Source organism: Bos mutus, chromosome 7 (genome assembly GCF_027580195.1).
Source record: "Bos mutus isolate GX-2022 chromosome 7, NWIPB_WYAK_1.1, whole genome shotgun sequence".
Taxonomy (NCBI): domain Eukaryota; kingdom Metazoa; phylum Chordata; class Mammalia; order Artiodactyla; family Bovidae; genus Bos; species Bos mutus.
The window spans coordinates 58,255,247-58,273,233 of NC_091623.1; the positions used below are offsets into that span (position 1 = coordinate 58,255,247).

The following is a 17,987-nucleotide window of genomic DNA, read 5'->3' on the forward strand; positions in this document are numbered from 1 at the left end:
CAGGGCATCCGAAAGGTTTAGGCCAATGATGGGTCACCCTTGATGTGAGTTGAAATTATGGTGCTTAGAAAGAGTGGGTAGATTTTAAAGGGTCCACTTGTTTTCCCCCCTCATTCTGTGCCCCTCATCTGGCAGGATTTCAACTGTTTGGGGCCCGGGTCACCGCAGGGCCCGCTCTGTCATTGTCCCTATTCTCAACCTGTCTTTGAGTCTGTCGTTCTCAAGCGCCATTTGTCTGTCTCACGTCCCAGAGGCTGCACAGTCCCTGAGGACGCTGCTGCTCCAGCGAAGCAACCCTGTCCCCCGCCCCAGGGATGCTTGGGTGGGGGAGGCACTCCTGGCATCTGGTGGGTGGGGGCCAGAGGTACCATCAGCACCCACAGTGCCTGGGCCAGCCCCTCACAGAGAATGACCTGCCGATTACCCACAGTGGGGACCCTGCATCAGTGCCTACTGAGGGGAGGGGGCTGGGAGGGCCAAAGATAGAAAGGATGTGATTTCCACCTTCATGGATGATTATGTTGTTGTTCAGTCGCTGAATATTGTCCGACTCTTTTAAACCCCACGAACTGCAGCACACCAAGTTTCCCTGTCCTTCACTATCTTCCCGGAGTTTGCTCAAACTCACATCCATTGAGTCAGTGATGCCACCCAGCCATCTCATCCTCTTTTGCCCCCTTCTTTTGCTCTCAATCTTTCCCAGAAGGTCTTTTCCAATGAGTCAGCTCTTCTCATCAGGTAGCCAAAGTATTGAGGCTTCAGCTTCAGCATCAATCCTTCCAATATTCAGAGTTGATTTCCCTTAGGATTGACTGGTTTGATCTCCTTGATAGAGTGTTATAGGATCCACTTTTCAGCAAAGAGGAGAGGGGCGTTTCGTTCTGCAAGTATACGGATCTCCACTGGGTAACCATCCCACAGCAGGGGCCACACACCAGCAGGGCCAGTTGAGAAAGTAGACCCCACAGGGCTTGCTCCCCTACCTGGCCTCAGACCGGAGGGGCCCCATGAGCGGCAAAGTGACCTGATGCTTCTGGTCCCCGTAACAACTCTGAGAATGTCAACACAAGTGTCAAGCCAGACCCCAGGGTGCAAGACAACCCGTGCTCTTGAGAACATTCTGGACTTGTGGCTTCTCGTCCATAGGGAAGACATGAATTGCTTATGGACCCAGGTGCCATCGAATGTCACCAAATACCAGCAGAGGCCACATGTCTCTCCCTAAAGTAAGAGTAAACGGTCTGCGACTCCCCAGTGAAGTGAAAGTCGCTCAGTCATGTCTAACTCTTTGCGACCCCATGGACTATACAGTCCATGGAATTCTCCAGGCCAGAATACTAGAGTGGGTAGCCTTTCCCTTCTCCAGGGGATCTTCCCAACCCAGGGATCAAACCCAGGTCTCCCACATTGCAGGCAGATTCTTTACCAGCTGAGCCACAAGGGAAGCCCCAGAGTGGAAGTTAATTGGCCATTCAGAACAAAGGGAACCAAAGCCCAGCAGGCTGCTCTCCCCTAATTACCCAGAGATGACAAGCAGCTTCCTAAATGTCGAGAGACCCATGCAAGGCAGGTGATCCCTCCGCTTGGCTCGGGGAGGAGCAGGAATAGAAAGGCCATTGCTTCAGGTCGTGGTGAGTCAGCACCAGGCTAGGAACCGGGCCCAGAAATTGCCCTCAGCTTTTTCTACATTTCCTTTCCTGTCATTACTGGTTGCTGGGTAACCAGAGTATTTTCCTGTCAACAGAAGCCTCTTCCCTTTGTGCCCGGGCAGATTCATTCATCGAGGCCCTGATCCAGGGCTGCTAACGGTGGGTCTCTACTGGGTCCCCTCACAGATGCTCAGGAACCCTCACCCCTGTTCCCACTGGTGGTGTTTCTGGGCAGCGTCTCCAGCAGGTCAGACGTGCATTCTAAACGCCAGGCCAGCCCAGGAGGGGAACGCTGCGCCCATGGCCCTGCGTGTTCCCACTTTCTCAAGCCTGCCCTTATCTGGGAGCACACGACAAAGGGACCATGCTTGGCTTATAAACAACACACTGGGCGTGTCTCTGAGCCACACAGAGCTCTGGGCCAACCTGGCCAGGCTGGGCCACGGGTCCTGTTCCAGGGAGCGGCCGAAGACGGAAAGCCATCAGAGAAAGAAGGCTTGAGTCCTGGCCTGGGGAAGAAGAACAGGAGAGAGGACGAGTACGTGTGGTAGAACAAGCAGGAAGACGCAATGGAATGACTCCTAGTTCTGATCACAAGTTCAAGTTCAGAGCAGATGCTCAGCCACCCAAGTTGATTGCAGTCACCAATGAGCCTGACCCAGGTGAGCAGGAAAATGGAAATGCAGAGGACTTCACATTGTGTGTGGTGTCTGCTGGCCTTGTCCTCAAGGCTGGCTACCTTCCCACAGCCCCTGGGGGCGGGTCAATCATCCTGATCCCGCCTCACACCTTCCAGAAGGACCCCTGAAACTGCTGGCCGCCTCTTCACGGGCTGCCAACTCAGCACCAGTGCTGTGGAGAAAGGCAGGAGCCGGCACTCATTCCTTGTGGCTGAGGATGAGTGTTTCTGGTTTCACTTTCTGTTATGGAATTTTCAAGCATCAACAAAATCCACATGCAGGATCAGTTCAGTTCAGTCACTCAGTCGTGTCCAACTCTTTGCGACCCCATGGAATGCAGCACCCCAGACTTCCCTGTCCATCACCAACTCCCAGAGCCTACTCAAACTTATGTCCATTGCATCTGTGATGCCATCCAACCATCTCATCCTCTGTCATCCCCTTCTCCTCCTGCCTTCAATCTTTCCCAGCATCAGGGTCTTTTCCAATGAGTCAGTTCTTCTCATTAAATGGCCAAAGTATTGGAGTTTCAGCTTCAGCATCAGTCCTTCCAATGAATATTCAGGAAATTGATTTCCTTTAGGATCGACAGGTTGGATCTCCACACACAGATGACAACACCCTTATGGCAGAAAGCAAAGAAAAACTAAAGAGCTTCTTGATGAAAATGAAAAAGGAGAGTGAAAAAGTTGGTTTAAAACTCAACATTCAGAAAACTAAGATCCTGGCATCTGGTCCCATAACTTCATGGCAAATAGAGGGGGAAACATGCAGGTAATGAACTCCAAGTAGCCACCACTAGCCTCTATAGTCATCAGCACTCTACATTTTGAGTCCCCTGCACAAACACCCCCTCCCCACCCTCCACTCGATAATAAAGGTTTTTATAGGTTAAGATTTACAGACCATAGGGGCTTCCCTGGTGGTCCAGTAATTAAGACTTCACCTTCCAATTCAGGGAAGTGAGTTCAATCCCTGGTCAGGGAGCTACGATCCCACATCCCACATGCCTTGTGGCCAAAAAGACCAAAACATAAAACCGAAGCAATGTTGTAACAAATTCAATAAAAACTTTAAAAACGGGCCACATCAAAAAAAAAAAATTACAGACAATAAATGTGGAAATCTTTAGCTGTCCAGTTTAAGCAGGTGGATTTTCCACGTAATGCATGTCCTGACACATAGAGAACTTGTCCATCCACCCCTCTCAAAGTTCCCCTGTCCCTTCTCAGACCCAGCGCCCACACTCCTCTGACTCTATAACCTTGTATTAATTAGCCAGTCTGTATTAATTAGCCAGTCTGTATTATGAACATGCTCTTTCGGATCCATCTTCTTTCACTCAGTGTAATAATTCTGAGATTCACCCACGTGTTATCAGCAGTTCATACTTCTCTATCGGTGACTTGCTTTCCCCATAGGCTTTTTGGCTGTGTTTGTGTGTGTGTCCATGTCTGTGTGTATTCAGTGGTTGCTTGAGGGATTATGCTCTGCATCTTTAACTTACCACAATCTGCAGTTTCCGATTCATTCTTCTGATGGACATTTGGATTTTTCCTTCCTTTTGGCTAGAAAACTGCTGTGAATGTGCTAGTTTTTTGAAGACATATGTTTCCATTTCTCTTGGATAAACATCCAGGAGAAGAATTTTGCCTTAAAGGGTAGGTTGAACTTACTAGAAAACTACCAAACCTTTTCCCCAATGTGGTGATATCATTTGACATCCCCACAAGTGTATGAGAGTTACAGTTTCTGCATGCGCTCACAACATTGGTTGTCAAATTTTTATTTTAGCCGTTCTAGTCATTGAGTGTTTCGTGGCATCTCATTGTGCTTTTGATTTGCATTTCCCTAGTGACTATCAATGTTAGATACTATTTCATATACTTATGGGGCATCTGTATACCTTTATGAAGTGCCTATCCAAGTCTTTTGCCCATTAGATTGTCTTCTTCTTATTGAGTTGTAGGGAGCTTTTTATGTATTGTGGATAAAAGCCCTTTGTCAGATACAATTTTTGCAAATATTTTCTCCTAGACTGGGACTTAACAATTTGGGCTCTTGATGAACTCTTTAATGAGCTGAAGTTTAAAATGTTTGTGAAATCTAATGTATCATGTTTTAACTTTTATGTATAAGTCTGTGATCTAACTCAAAATCATTTCTGTGTATGGTGTGAGGCAGGGGTCAAAGTTCATTTGTTTTCTGTTCCCATGTGGATATATCATTTGTTTAAGAGACTTCATTTCTCTGTTGAATTGCCTTGACACCTTTGTCAAAGATCAACTGAGAAGGAAGAGAGCTGGGGCACCATCAGAAAAGTCAATTGACAATGTAAGTATGGGCTATATTGATTATATATTTCTAGATTTGATTTATTATTTTTATTATGATTTTTGTAAGTGTGCTCATGAGAGATAATGATCTAAATACTTTTCTTATAATTTTTTTTTATCAAATTTTGGTATCAGGACTTTGCTGACCTCATGAAATGAGTTGTTAGGTATTACTTTCTCTATTTTCTGGTGGAATTTGTTTATTAATTCCCTTTATGGTGTTAAATAGCATTCACAAGTGACACTGTTTGAGCCTGGACTTTTCTTTGTAGGGAGGTTTTCAATAATGTATTCAATTTCTTTGTATGACCATATATTTTCTAAGAACTTATTTTTTATTTATGTTTAATTTTTATTTTTCTCTGTGCTGGGTCTTCATTGTTGTGTGAGGGCTTTCTCTAGTAGCTTCTCGTTGCTGTGGCTTCTCGTGGCGCACAGGCTCTATAGTTCACAGGCTTCAGTAGCTGTAGAGCATGGGCTTCAGTTGTTGTGATGCACAGGCTCAGTTGCCCCACAGCATGTGGGATCTTCCCGGCGAGGGGTTGAACTGGTTCTCCCCTGCATTGCAAGGCAGATTCTTAACCACAGGACCACCAGGGAAGCCCTGACTGCACATTTTCTATTTCATCTTGGTCAGTTTGGGTTTGTTGTGTTTTTCAAAACAGTGTTTGTTTGATCTAAATTGTTAAGTGTATTGGCTAAAGTTGTTCATAATAGTTCCATTTTATCATTTTAATTTCTGTGAGATTTGTAGTGCTAGACCTCATCCCACTCCTGGCATTGGCAATCTGTGTTTTTTTCCTTTTCTTTTCTCTTTCATTCTTGTCATGTCAATTTTTAAATAGAAGGTTGTCAGTCTTTTTATTCCTAGATTTTTTAAAGAGCAGTTTTAGGTTCACAGCAAAATTGAAAGGAAGGTACAGAAATTTTGTGTATACTCTCTGCTTTCACACCTGCATAGCCTCCCCCATTATCAACATCCCTCACCAGACAGACCATTTGTTGCAGCTGATCGTATACGTATACTAACACGTCATGGGCTCAGACGGTAATGAATCTGCCTGCAATGCCAGAGACCCAGGTTTGATCCCTCGTTTGAGATGATCCCCTGGAGAAGAGAATGGCAACTCACTCCAGTATTCTTGCATGGAGAATCCTATGGACAGAGGAGCCTGGCAGGCTAAAGTCCAGAGTCAGACACGACTGAGCAGCTAACACTAACATATCATTATTAACCAAAGTCCATGCTTTATACTAGGGTTCCCTCTTGGTGTTGTACTTTCAATGGGTTTGGACAAATGTATAGTATCCTACAGAGCGTTTCTGGTGTTGTTGTTTAGTCACTCAGTCATGCCCGATTCTTTTGCGACCCCATGGACTGTAGCCCACCAGACTCCTCTGTCCATGGGATTTCCAGGCAAGAATCCTGGCGTGGAGTGCTATTCCCTTCTCGGGGGGATTTCCCTGACCCAGGGATCGAACCTGTGTCTCCTGCACTGGCAGGCAGATTCTTTACTGCTGTGCCACTGAAGAAGCCACAGAGTATTTTCACTGCCCTAAAAACCCTCTCTCCTCCTATCCATCCTCCTTCCACCAACTCCTGGCAACCACTGATCTTTTACTGTCTCCATAATTTTCCTTTTCCACAATGTCATATCACTGGAGTCATACAGTAAGTATGCTTCATCAGCAACAGCAGGATTATCTTAGTTTGGTTGTAATTGATTTTTCTTTTGTTGTTTCTCTTGGGTATGAATCACAATTTCCTATTTTTTCTCATAGCTCATGGTCTTTACTGGGTCCTGGACACCATGAGTGATATGTTACAGAATCTCTGGATTCTGCCATGTCCCCCTGATGGCCTTTAACTTGGCTGGACTCAAACTGCCCTCCTGTAGTAAGTAGCAGCTGAAATCTTCTCCTAGCATTTTCATCTTTGAACTGCCGGGTTTTCTCCAAGACCCCCATGTCTCCTCCACATGTGTGGTTTTTAGCCAATTGGCTAAAGATTTTGGTGTACTATGTAGTCAGATTTGGGGGTTCACCCTCTCTGTGGCTCTCTGCCTTCCAAGATGCCCCCCAACATTGTGAACTCTCTCCTTTGACTCTTCAAGATGCCCAGGGTGCTGCTTTCTGCCACCCAAGCATTCCTGCACAGGGGATTTACCCCCCAGCGAAAGCCAGAGTCCCCAGGCAGTCTGATCTGTGACAGTGGTCTTCCACGGGCGAGGTCCCTGGCAGTGCCCCCTGCTTTGGTCACCCTCCAGTGTCTAAATAGTTGCTTTAAAAAAATAATAATTTGCCCAGATTTTGTAATTGTTTTCTGCAGAAGGTTTAATCCAGCCAATTTGCTGCTCCGTTACTGAAAGCCAGTGTTTCTTTTGCATGCCTTTGAAAAACCATGTTTTAAAAACCCTAAAGTTTGATGTGCTAAGAGCCCTTGATTAATGGACCCAAATAAAACATTTTTGCAGGAAACTGGATCAGCTTATGTGCAACCTACAACCTTGGTGATCTTAGGTGGGAAAGGAAGGGTATCACACTCTCTGCAGATGGGCATGTTGTGTCTTCATATACAGGAGTAGCCAGACTGACCCACCAGGCGTCTGTCATTCTGTCTCTGATCCCAGTGTCAAAGGATGAATTGAGGGAGCAGAGAATTTGGTCTCAACGAGTCATTATCCTTCCCAGGAGAGTCCTAGGTACCCCTGAAATAACCAGGTGGTTTGTACTTTTTCTGAAACCTCTATGAACCTCTTTGTATTTCCCAACTGTACTGTCTCTTGAAATAATAATTCCATGTATCATTATCTGTTTCATAAAGTGCCATCATAGACTCTCACTATCTGAAATGCTATCTGTAAGTTTTTATCATTCAGTGTCAGATGTAGTACTGAGGCATTACTGGTGTTCATTCATTTGCTAAATGTGTATCAGCTGCCTGATACAATGTGCCTGACCAAAGCAGGACCCCAGCACCTCACGGGGTGGACCATAGGGAGACCCCTGTGTGGGTTTCCCAGGGATGCCATTCAAAGTACCACAAGCTGGGTGGCTTGAAACAACCAAAAAACAATCCTCTTGCAGTTCGGGAGACCAGAGAGTGTCGACAGGGCCATGATCGCTCTAGGGGAGGCTTCTCCCTGCCTCCTCCAACTCTAAGGGCCTCGGCATCCTCGGTTTGTAGCCGCATCACCCGTCTCTGCCTCCACCATCGCATGGCCTTCTTCCCTGTGTGTCCTTTTCTAAGACGCTATCACTGGATTTGGGGCCCCCCATCCCCTGTGATCTCCTTTCCATGCTTCCCTTCTGTACATCTGCAGGGGCACTGTTTCCAAATAAGGTCACATCCTGAGACTCCAGGGGGACATGAATTTGGGGGGACACCCTTCAACACACTACAGCCCCCCCAAAGTGAGCTGTGCCCAATTGCCCATCCTGAGTTTTAAGGGGTACCCCTGGATTTTAGGGTTCTGGCATTCAACGAATCAGCCTTCTTTGTGGCTTCATAAACTTCAGGATAGCTGGCACAGTGGTAAAGAATCCACCTACCAGTGCAGGAGATGCAGGTTTGATCCCTGGGTCACGAAGATCCCCTGGAGAAGGAAATGCCAACCCACTCCAGTATTCTTGCCTGGGAAATCCCATGGACAGAGGAGCCTGGCGGGCTATAGCTCATGGGGTCGTAAAGAGTCGGACATGACTGAGCATGCAGCAGCATCATCAAGCTTCAAGAAGACCACAGTTGGCATTTAACCAGTGTCTGATATTTCCGTTTGTCTTTAAATGTCAGCGACTTCACCCTTCTCCCAATTTGAGTCACCCTCTGGGGTCCCCCCAAGTCCTGTCGTGTTGGTGAGATGTGGCCTCAGGAACAAGGTGCTGGATGGAAGGCCTGTGGGCCTCAGGCTTCGAATCAAGGCAGTGTAATTTTTCTACGTCTTCCGAAACCACACCACTTTATCAAACCCAAGTTATGTGGATCAGTGACCAACAACCATGGCCCATCGCCTGTTTCTATAAATAGTTTTATCAGAACCTGCCAAGATCATTCATTCATGTGTCAGCCATGGTTGCTCCTATGCTATGATGGCAAAGTCTAGTAGTTGTAACAGAGATCAGGTGGGCCCGTAAGTCCCACTTGGGACTTAAGTCTGCTGACTCTGGTCTGAATGACATTTGTTGCTGTTGTTCACTCAGTCATGTCAAACTCTGCGACCCCACAGACTGCAGCACACCAGGCTTCCCTGTTCTTCACCATCTCCTGGAGCTTGTTCAAACTCATGTCCATTGAGTCAGTGATGCCATCCAACCATCTCATCCTCTGTCATCCTCTTCTCCTCCTGCCTTCAATCTTTCCCAGCATCAGGGTCTTTTCCCATGAGTCGGCTCTTTGCATCAGGTGGCCAAAGTATTGGAGCTTCATCCTCAGCATCCATCCTTCCAATGAATATTCAGGATTGATTTTCTTTAGGATTGACTGGTTTGATCTCCTTGCTGTCCAATGCACTCTCAAGAGTCTTCAACACCACAGTTCAAAATCATCAATTCTTTGGCTCTCAGCCTTCTTTATGGTCCAACTCTCAAATCCCTACATCACTACTGGAAAAACCATAGCTTTGACTATTCAGACCTTTGTCAGCAAAGTGATGTCTCTGCTTTTTAATACACCATCTAAGTTTATCATAGCTTTTCTTCCAAGGAGTAAGCGTCTTTTAATTCCATAGCTACAGTCACCACCTGCAGTGATTTTGGAGCCCAAGAAAATAAAGTCTGTACCTGTTTCCATTGTTTCCCCATCTATTTGCCATGAAGTGATGAGACCAGGTGCCATGATCTTAGTTTTTTGAATGTTGAGTTTTAAGCCAACTTTTTCACTAAATGCCATACAGTGTGAGACAGATAGTGCATCCTGGTCAGGAGTGTGTTAGACTAACTCACATTCTGGAAAGTGCATTCTGGCCACAGTAAGCAGAGCATGGGCCCGCCATCTATCCCACTCACTCACAGCCTCTCTTTGTCTCCGTAAGACTCAACTATGGACCAAGGAACTGGTCTCAGTGAAGTCAGCCTCCTCACTTTCTCACTCGTGGATTCATTTCCTGGAGAGCTTGCATCACCTTCCCCCTAATGCTACTGAAGTTACCCGCTTCCTGGCTTCAGATGGGGACACAATGGTACAGAGTGGGTAGCTGACTGGCTAAACGGTCAGAGAAAACCGTGAATATAAGACCACAAGTTAGGCACATTCCAGTAGAATAATTCCAAAAGTGAGTTTCGTCAGGAAGGAGAGAAAGCTGGAGACCCAGCAAATACAGATTGGAAATTCACAGTCTCCTTCTCCTCTCCCTCCTCTTCCTCCTCCCTCTCCATCCCTCTCCCTCCCTTCTCCTCTTCCTCCTCCAAAAGAGGCAAAGAGCACAAGAAGCAGCATTGTATGGATCTGGGGACCTCTGGTGGTGAGAACTGAGTCAAGGTCACAGGAAATAGAAAATTGCCAAGGCACGGCCACAGTCCATCAAATGGTTCCTGTGGTACCAAAGGCACTGGGGGTGGGTGGGAGGGACCTGGGATAGTCAATGAAGATGGAATTTAGCCAGCACTCTCAGATCCAAACAAACACACATGCACACATTTCTGCTTCCCTTAGGCAAATTGTTTCAATCTATTAGTTTTTCTTTGAATTTTTTAAAAAGGCTTTAAAATATCTACTTATTATTGGAGGTGAGACTCTTGGGGCTACAGAGAAACACAGAGTTTCTGGCAGCATGTCCTGGGCACTGTGGTGTGTGCCATGCTGTCCAGGTCTCCCGGGAGTTGGGAGCCCAGACTCGTGGGAGGACATGCTTAGAGCCGTGGCCAGTAGGGGACAAAACAGAGATGAGACAGCTGTGTGCGGCCACAAAGCCATCTCCCCTGTCTGCAGTTGCTGATCTGCTTCTTGAAGTTTGAAGGTAGCTAGTGTTTGTTAAAAAGTAAAGAGAGGAATTTCCCTGGCAGTCCAGTGGTTGAGACTCCACGCTTCCACTGCAGGACGCATGGGTTCAATCCCTGGTTGGGGAGTCAAGATCCCGCATGCCCTGCTGCGTGGCCAAAAAAAATTTTTTTTAATGTAGAGAGTTTGCCTTTCAGCATTTTCCTGGAGTGAATCTCATCTGCCACTTTGTGCTGCGGTTACATGAATTTTTTGGTAGAGAATTTTTAAACGACCCATTTGAGAGATGTCTGCACCTGGCTGCAGAGAAATATATCAATACTCTTACACTTTCTCATGGGCAGAGGAACAAAATGCACCTTTTCTTATTGCTGAAATGCCTGAGGATTTTTCTCCAGCCCAAAGGAAGGTGCCAATTCTTTCCTCTGCCGTCACCTTTTTTCTCGCTGGTATTGAATCCGCCCCCAAAGGGACGGATTGGCATCCGGGGACATCTGTGATTGTGATGACTGGGGGCGCAGGGGTGCTGTTCCACCCCACACCTGGCCCAGGAGGTCCCACAGGCCTCCTGCTCACTGGCCTGCTCGCTGACACCTGCTCGCTGGCCACGGTGCCAAGAGGACACCCTGCCCTAAGAGATGCGCTTATAGTGGGGTGTGGTAGCTCCCCAGATGGCAAACATCCAACAAGCGCTTTTAATTTTCTCCATAAATGGTTTAAAAATTGCACGAACCCTTGAAAATAGTCGAGCTTGATGAGATTGGTGCCATTGTCCCACACCTGTCCTTCAGGAATTCCTGCTGGGCTATTTTTCAGGTTTCTGTTGGAAAAAATACCTCCTGCGCCTCCCTTCTCTCTTCTTATGAAATGATTGAAAAGCCTTTCTCCCCCTGCCTCTTACTTACCTCGTCTGGCCAGGATCCTCGCATTTGAACCTGGTCGTTGCCACTCGCTCACTACCTTGTCCATCGCCTCTCCAGGCTTTGCGATGGCAGCCCTGCCCCCATCACTCTCTCTCTGCCCTGCCCTCACTCTCTCTCCACCTCTCTTTAGACCTGAGCATGCAGAACTCAGAGAGTGGATCGGATTCCCCGGCTTCCGTGGCTTTGTGTTCGTCGGCGGCTGCCCAGGCGCCCGTGGCCCAGCCAGTGACAGCCTCCCCGCAGGTAACAGATCAGCCCGCCTGTTGCTTAGGCAGCCCTGGAAAAACCAGTGCAGCCAGGGTGGACACATCCACCACGGTTTCGGAAAACATTTAAATCTGCAGAGCCTGGCATCTCTATTCTTCTGAATTGACTTCTCAGCTCCACGGCTGCTGCTGTTGAAATGCACCCTCACGTTCCTCCCTCTTCCCATGTTATCTGGCTTTTTCACCATTTGTTTTGAAAGGCCCCACCAAGGAATCGGTGAAATGATCCAAACTCAGAACCACAGCCCTTCTTGGACTCTGATTGACTTCATTTTCATCTGCTAGCGGCAGTTTTCTTGTACCTTGGAAGTGAGCCTTCTACGAAGAAGTGAGAAGTCTTAGGATTGGTTTATAATCGAATCTAGCATTAGAAGTGGCATATTCTTTCAAACTTGTGGAGAATTTTCACAAGTTCTCATCTCATCAAGGTTCTCCCAACTCCTAGATTTCCGCAGTAGTTTGGAATACAACAGAAAGTAGACATAAACATAATTCCACGTGAAACTGAAGGCAATGGAACAGACCAGAAGTCGTGGACACGTGCAGAGGCCCACTATCTATGATTTACAAATCTGAAAATTAGGAGCGGGACAGAAAGAATTGGTACGGGCAAAAAAGAAAAATAAAACCCATAATTCAGCAAAAGCAAGTAGATAGACACTGAGACCACTTATTCAGTTTAGCACACGTAGTCGGGCACGTGTGGCATTTATTTCTTGGAAGTGTGGCCACCCCAGCACAGGTACCTAGAGGGCGCGATCACTTGTGGCTGTGGCCTCACTGTTTCCATGCCCACCGCATGTGATGCATGGGCCCTCCACCCCCTGTTCCCTGGGGTCCCTCTCGCCAGCCCCAGTCTCAGGTGCCCCAGGTCTGGGTGTTGGCCGCCTCTGGCGACTACAGGCCCAGCATTCTGCCCTGCAGCTCCATGTCCATCCGAGGCTCCAGGGCTCCCATCCCTGCTGGAGATGGGTCCAGCCCCCCAGCCCAGCATCAGTGGCAGCCCACCCCTTGGGCACCTGCCTCACCTGCAGGCTTCCTGAAGAGTGAGCACCCAGTGCCTCCCCAGTAAGGGGCTTTCTTGCTCCTTCCATCCCATGATGCACACTTCCTACTTCTCCTCTCAGTCCCGTGCCGTCCAGCAGAACTTCCCAGCACAGTGGGAGTGTCCTGCCGCCAGCCCAACTAGGCTCCAAGCACCAGCAGTGTAGCCAGGGCTGCAGAGAAACTGAAATTTGCAGTTCATTTAAATCAAAGTAAATGTCAACGGGCACAGAGATACACAGCTATTATCTTCCATATTGGATGCCTCAGCTTTGGAGTGTGTGCCTGTAAGTCCACAAAATTCTTATTTATCTATTTGAGGTGAAATTCACCTGACACAAGATTTGCCATTTTAAGGTGAACAATTTAGCAGTGTTTAAGATATTCACAGTGTCTTGCAACCTCCACTTCTGGCTAGTTCAAGGACATCTTCATCCTCCCAAATAGAAACCCCCTCCCCATTAGCAATGACCCTCCATCCCTCACCCCCAGGCCCTGGCAACCAGGAATCCACTCTGTCCCTGTGGGTCAGTCTGCTCTGGACGTTTCCCGTAGATAGAATCACACACGGTGTGTGTTTCCGTGCCTGCTTCTCTCACTGAGCGTCATGTCCTCAGGGTCCATTCACTCTGTGTGGAGAGCTGGGCTTCTCTCCTTTTCCTGGCTGAGTGATGTTCCCCTGTGTGGATGGACACTTGGGGTTTGTCCATCCATCCTGTTGATCTCTGTGTGCCATCTGTGTTCTCTGTGTCTTTGGGGGTGAGTTTACGGAGGGCTAAGTGTGTTGAATTCTTAGTGCAGTGGTGTTCATGAGACCAAGCCCTGCAGAATTACTGCACCTGGTGATGCATAGGGTCCACGAGGCCAATCACAGAATCACAGTCCACGACTTCCGAAGCCCCAGGCCCACAGAAACAAATCCCTCCTATTCCTCCCTCCCCTCGGGAGTGCATTTGATTCTTCCCACTTTCCTAGCTTTGTCCATTCAACCAGTTCTCCAGCAAAGTCACAAAGCCATTCTGGGAAGATGGCCCAGGGGCCCAGAGAGCAGCCATGGAGCCCGGGAGGGGGGCTGGCCTGAGTCTGAGTTAAAGAACTTCCAATACTGAGATGCTGGGACTGCAACCTAGCAGTGACCACTCTGGGCTTCCTTTCTTCTTAAACGGGGGCAGGTCGAGGGTGAGAGACATGGTGGGGTGTGACCCAGCCTGTCCGGGGGAGGCGGTATGGCTGGCACCCAGTTCTCAGCCCACGTCACCCTGATGACTACAGACCCCAAGGAGACAAAGCTGCTGGGGGCATGTGTGTGCCCTCCTTCTTCTTACCGCCCCCCCACATACGTTTCCATTAAGCAGCAGCAGGCACGGTCACGCCGGCTGTGACCTGTATTTGTTTTCAGGACTCACGTACGATGAGCCTAAATGTCCTCTCTCCTTCCCTTGTAGAGGGTGTTGGTCCAGGCAGCGGGCTCGGCTCCCAAAGGGGCCCAGATGCAGCCACTCTCCCTCCCCAGAGTCCAGCAGGTAACACAGCAGGTAACCACAGCACAGGGGACGTGGGACATGGTTGGCATGGCATGCCTGGGAGCCCCCATCCGAACGACAGTGCTTGCTTTCCTGTTTTGTTGTTTCCTTTTGTGTGACGTGTTTGGCTCCTTACCAGGAAGTTCTCTTTGGAAGCGTTAAAAAAAAAATCTGTTGCTGCAGATAGTTTGCTACAAGCCAAGAAAGCTGATGATCTTTATTAATTCAGATCTTCAGCCTTTCAGGCACAAGTGAACCGCTAGGTAGAGCCTGGGGTGCAGCTGTAGACACGCAGGCAGGTGGCAGAGGTTTCTGAATAGGAGGAACGTGGATCCTCCAGGAGAGGCCGACCCACCCGCAGGCAAGTGCTGGACCCTCAGACAGGCGCCTCTTGTGCAGTTAAATGATTAGAGAGCAGAGCTTGAACGTGTGGGCTCAGCAGCCAGAACACAGCCCAGATCATCAGCTCAGACAGGCAGCGTGATCTTAGCAGTGGTCGGCAAACCTTTTTTGGAAAAGGCCTCACAGTGCTTTTTGTTTGGTTGGTTGGTTTTGCAGGCCAGACAGTCTCAGGCACAACCATGCAACTCTCGTGGAAGGGATGGTGTGGCCATGTGCCAATAAAACTATTTGTAAGATCAGGCGGGCCAGATTTGACCTAAGGACCCAAGTTTGCCGACTCCTGCTCTATGTGAGATGCTGAGTTCAAATTCATTCAGGCTCCCATGCAACAGGACCTAGGAGCATAGTGTGGAGATGGCGAGACCCCAGAGGACACGCTTCTCCCTTCAAGGGGCTCTGTTCAGATTAGCAGGGTGTTTAGAGAGGTTTGGCCTTTCCCTGGTGGCTCAAAGGGTAAAGCGTCTGCCTACAATGCAGGAGACCTGGGTTCGATCCCTGGGTTAGGAAGATCCCCTGGAGAAGGAAATGGCAACCCACTCCAGTACTCTTGCCTGGAAAATCCCATGGACAGAGAAGCCTGGTAGACTACAGTCCATGGGATCGCAAAGAGTCGGACACGACTGAGCGACTTCACTCCTTAGAGAGATTTGCCTGATGCTGTGTGATTTGGGGTTTCCTGCAGGAGGAGCGAAGGCTCTGGGGGTGCCCAGCAAGGACCCTGCATCTTTGCCTCAGCTCCTCAAGGGAGGGGCGCGACCATGGCTCCATGATTCCAGAAGCTTCCCCTGTTCCGTGGGGCTGGCCTTGTGTCCACCATTTCTCTCTCCGCTGACCTCTGCATCATACCCACCCCCTACAGACGAGAGGGGTTATGTGTGTGCACATGTCCCTGGGTTGTGTCCTCAGAGGTGGGAGTCGATCCAATCCTGCCGCTGCATAAAGGTCTACAGAGAGGCCATGATGAGACCTGCCCCTGATTTCCTCATCCCCAGTGAGCTTGAATCAAGCATCCACTAAGCCTCCCTCCATAGCACAGTCCTGAAGTTCCCCACACAGAGCTCTGGGCTCCATCAGAGCTCCTGCATCCCCCAGGGGCCATCAGCTGAGGCTGTGGACTGACAGAGGAGGGAGGGGTCTTCCCATCACCCCTCCTCCCCCCGCAGCCCCCAACCCCTACTCCAGGCCCAGCACTCCTATTGATTCTGCTTAGACCTTCACAGTCTCTCCCAGAGGGGTTCCCAAGGCCCCCCCCCACCCAGCTGCTGGGGACAGCCACTAGGGCACCAAAGAGGGTGGCGTGGGGGTGATAGAGCACGTGAGCCACTTGAGCCCCTGCCCTGCCGGGGGGTGGGATAATGGAGGGTGGGATAATGGGGAGCGGGATCAGACGCTCCAAGGTCCCAGTTCTGTCCACATCTCTGGTGTCCACCATCAAGCAAGACCGGCCCCTCTGCCCAGTGGTCAGTAGACCCCAGGCACCATCACCACCACCACCTCCTGCCCTGTTCTGGATCTCGGCTTCCAGCGGGGCTCCTCTCCGCATGGAATAGGGGCCCCAACCTGCTGCGTCATCCCTGTCTGGGCTAATCTGGAATACGTGGCCTCGACGTGACCATCTCTCCTAGGTTTTAGGTGTGCCAGCCGGGGTAGGACAAGTGTAACGTGGCACTACGTGTTCACAAAAGGCAATAGGAGATATTTCCACCTGGATGATCTGGACCGTGTAACGCCAGGTGTCTGCTGTTGTTTCAGGTCCAGCCGGCGCAGCACGTGTACCCCGCCCAGCTGCAGTACGTGGAGGGCGGGGACGCCGTCTTCACCAACGGAGCCTTGTACGTGGGTGCCTTCTCCCCTCCCCAGGAAGGGGTTCACAGACAACCAACCTGGCCACCATGCCTACTGTGCTCCCCTGGCGATGGGTTTGCCCACAATCTTCTCCCTTCACCTCCTGGTGGGGTGACTCAGCTATTACACCCCCATCAGGACATCTCAGCCCAGTGGAGATATCAGAAATCATAGGCCTTTGTAGTTTTACTTCAAGGAAAGGCAGTTTTAAAAAACAGAAACTCCAATCCACCCTTGAAGTCTGGAGAGCCCACCTTTGAAACCCAGAAACCATTTCCATCTCTGCTTTTTCATTCTGGCCTCTGTTCAGTTCAGTTCAGTTCAGTTCATTTCAGTCGCTCAGTTGTGTCCGACTCCTTGCGACCCCATGGATTATAGCACGCCAGGCCTCCCTGTCCATCACCAACTCCCGGAGTTCACCCAGACTCACGTCCATCGAGTCAGTGATGCCATCCAGCCATCTCATCCTCTGTCATCCCCTTCTCCTCCTGCCCCCAATCCCTCCCAGCATCAGAGTCTTTTCCAATGAGTCAACTCTTTGCATGAGGTGGCCAAAGTACTGGAGGTTTCAGCTTTAGCATCACATTCCTTCCAAAGAAATCCCAGGGCTGATCTCCTTCAGAATGAACTGGTTGGATCTCCTTGCAGTCCAAGGGACTCTCAAGAGTCTTCTCCAACACCACAGTTCAAAAGCATCAATTCTTCGGCACTCAGCTTTCTTCACAGTCCAACCCTCACAACCATACATGACCATTGGAAAAACCATAGCCTTGACTAGACGGACCTTTGTTGGCAAAGTAATGTCTCTGCTTTTGAATATGCTATCTAGGTTGGTCATAACTTTCCTTCCAAGGAGTAAGCGTCTTTTAATTTCATGGCTGCAGTCACCATCTGCAGTGATTTTGGAGCCCAAAAAAATAAACTCTGACACTGTTTCCACTGTTTCCCCATCTATTTCCCATGAAATGATGGGACCAGATGCCATGATCTTCGTTTTCTGAATGTTGAGTTTTAAGCCAACTTTTTCACTCTCCTCTTTAACTTTCATCAAGAGGCTTTTCAGTTCCTCTTCACTTTCTGCCATAAGGGTGGTGTCATCTGCATATCTGAGGTTATTGATATTTCTCCCAGAAATCTTGATTCCAGCTTGTGCTTCTTCCAGCCCAGCATTTCTCATGATGTACTCTGCATAGAAGTTAAATAAGCAGGGTGACAATATACAGCCTTGATATTCAGCCAGTATTCCTTTTCCTATTTGGAACCAGTCTGTTGTTCCATGTCCAGTTCTAACTGTTGCTTCCTGACCGGCATACAAATTTCTCAAGAGGCAGGTCAGGTGGTCTGGTATTCCCATCTCTTGAAGAATTTTCCACAGTTTATTGTG

The 17,987-nt window shown here is 48.9% G+C and overlaps 1 protein-coding gene across 5 annotated transcripts in view; it reads left to right on the top strand.

The window, feature by feature from the left end:
* The window catches only part of RFX2 (regulatory factor X2), a 92,664-nt gene that overhangs the window by 37,285 nt on the left and 37,392 nt on the right, over positions 1-17,987 (top strand). For 2 of the 5 annotated variants that reach the window (XM_070373841.1, XM_070373843.1), the window contains exons 2-4: positions 11,654-11,766; positions 14,279-14,368; positions 16,511-16,590. The exons of 1 other annotated variant lie outside the window; for it this stretch is intronic. In XM_070373841.1, the coding sequence (XP_070229942.1) occupies positions 11,662-11,766; positions 14,279-14,368; positions 16,511-16,590 (275 nt within the window). In that variant the 5' untranslated portion in view covers positions 11,654-11,661. The remainder of the gene's footprint in view (positions 1-11,653; positions 11,767-14,278; positions 14,369-16,510; positions 16,591-17,987) is intronic. 2 more of the 5 variants (XM_070373842.1, XM_070373844.1) reach the window with 2 other exon arrangements.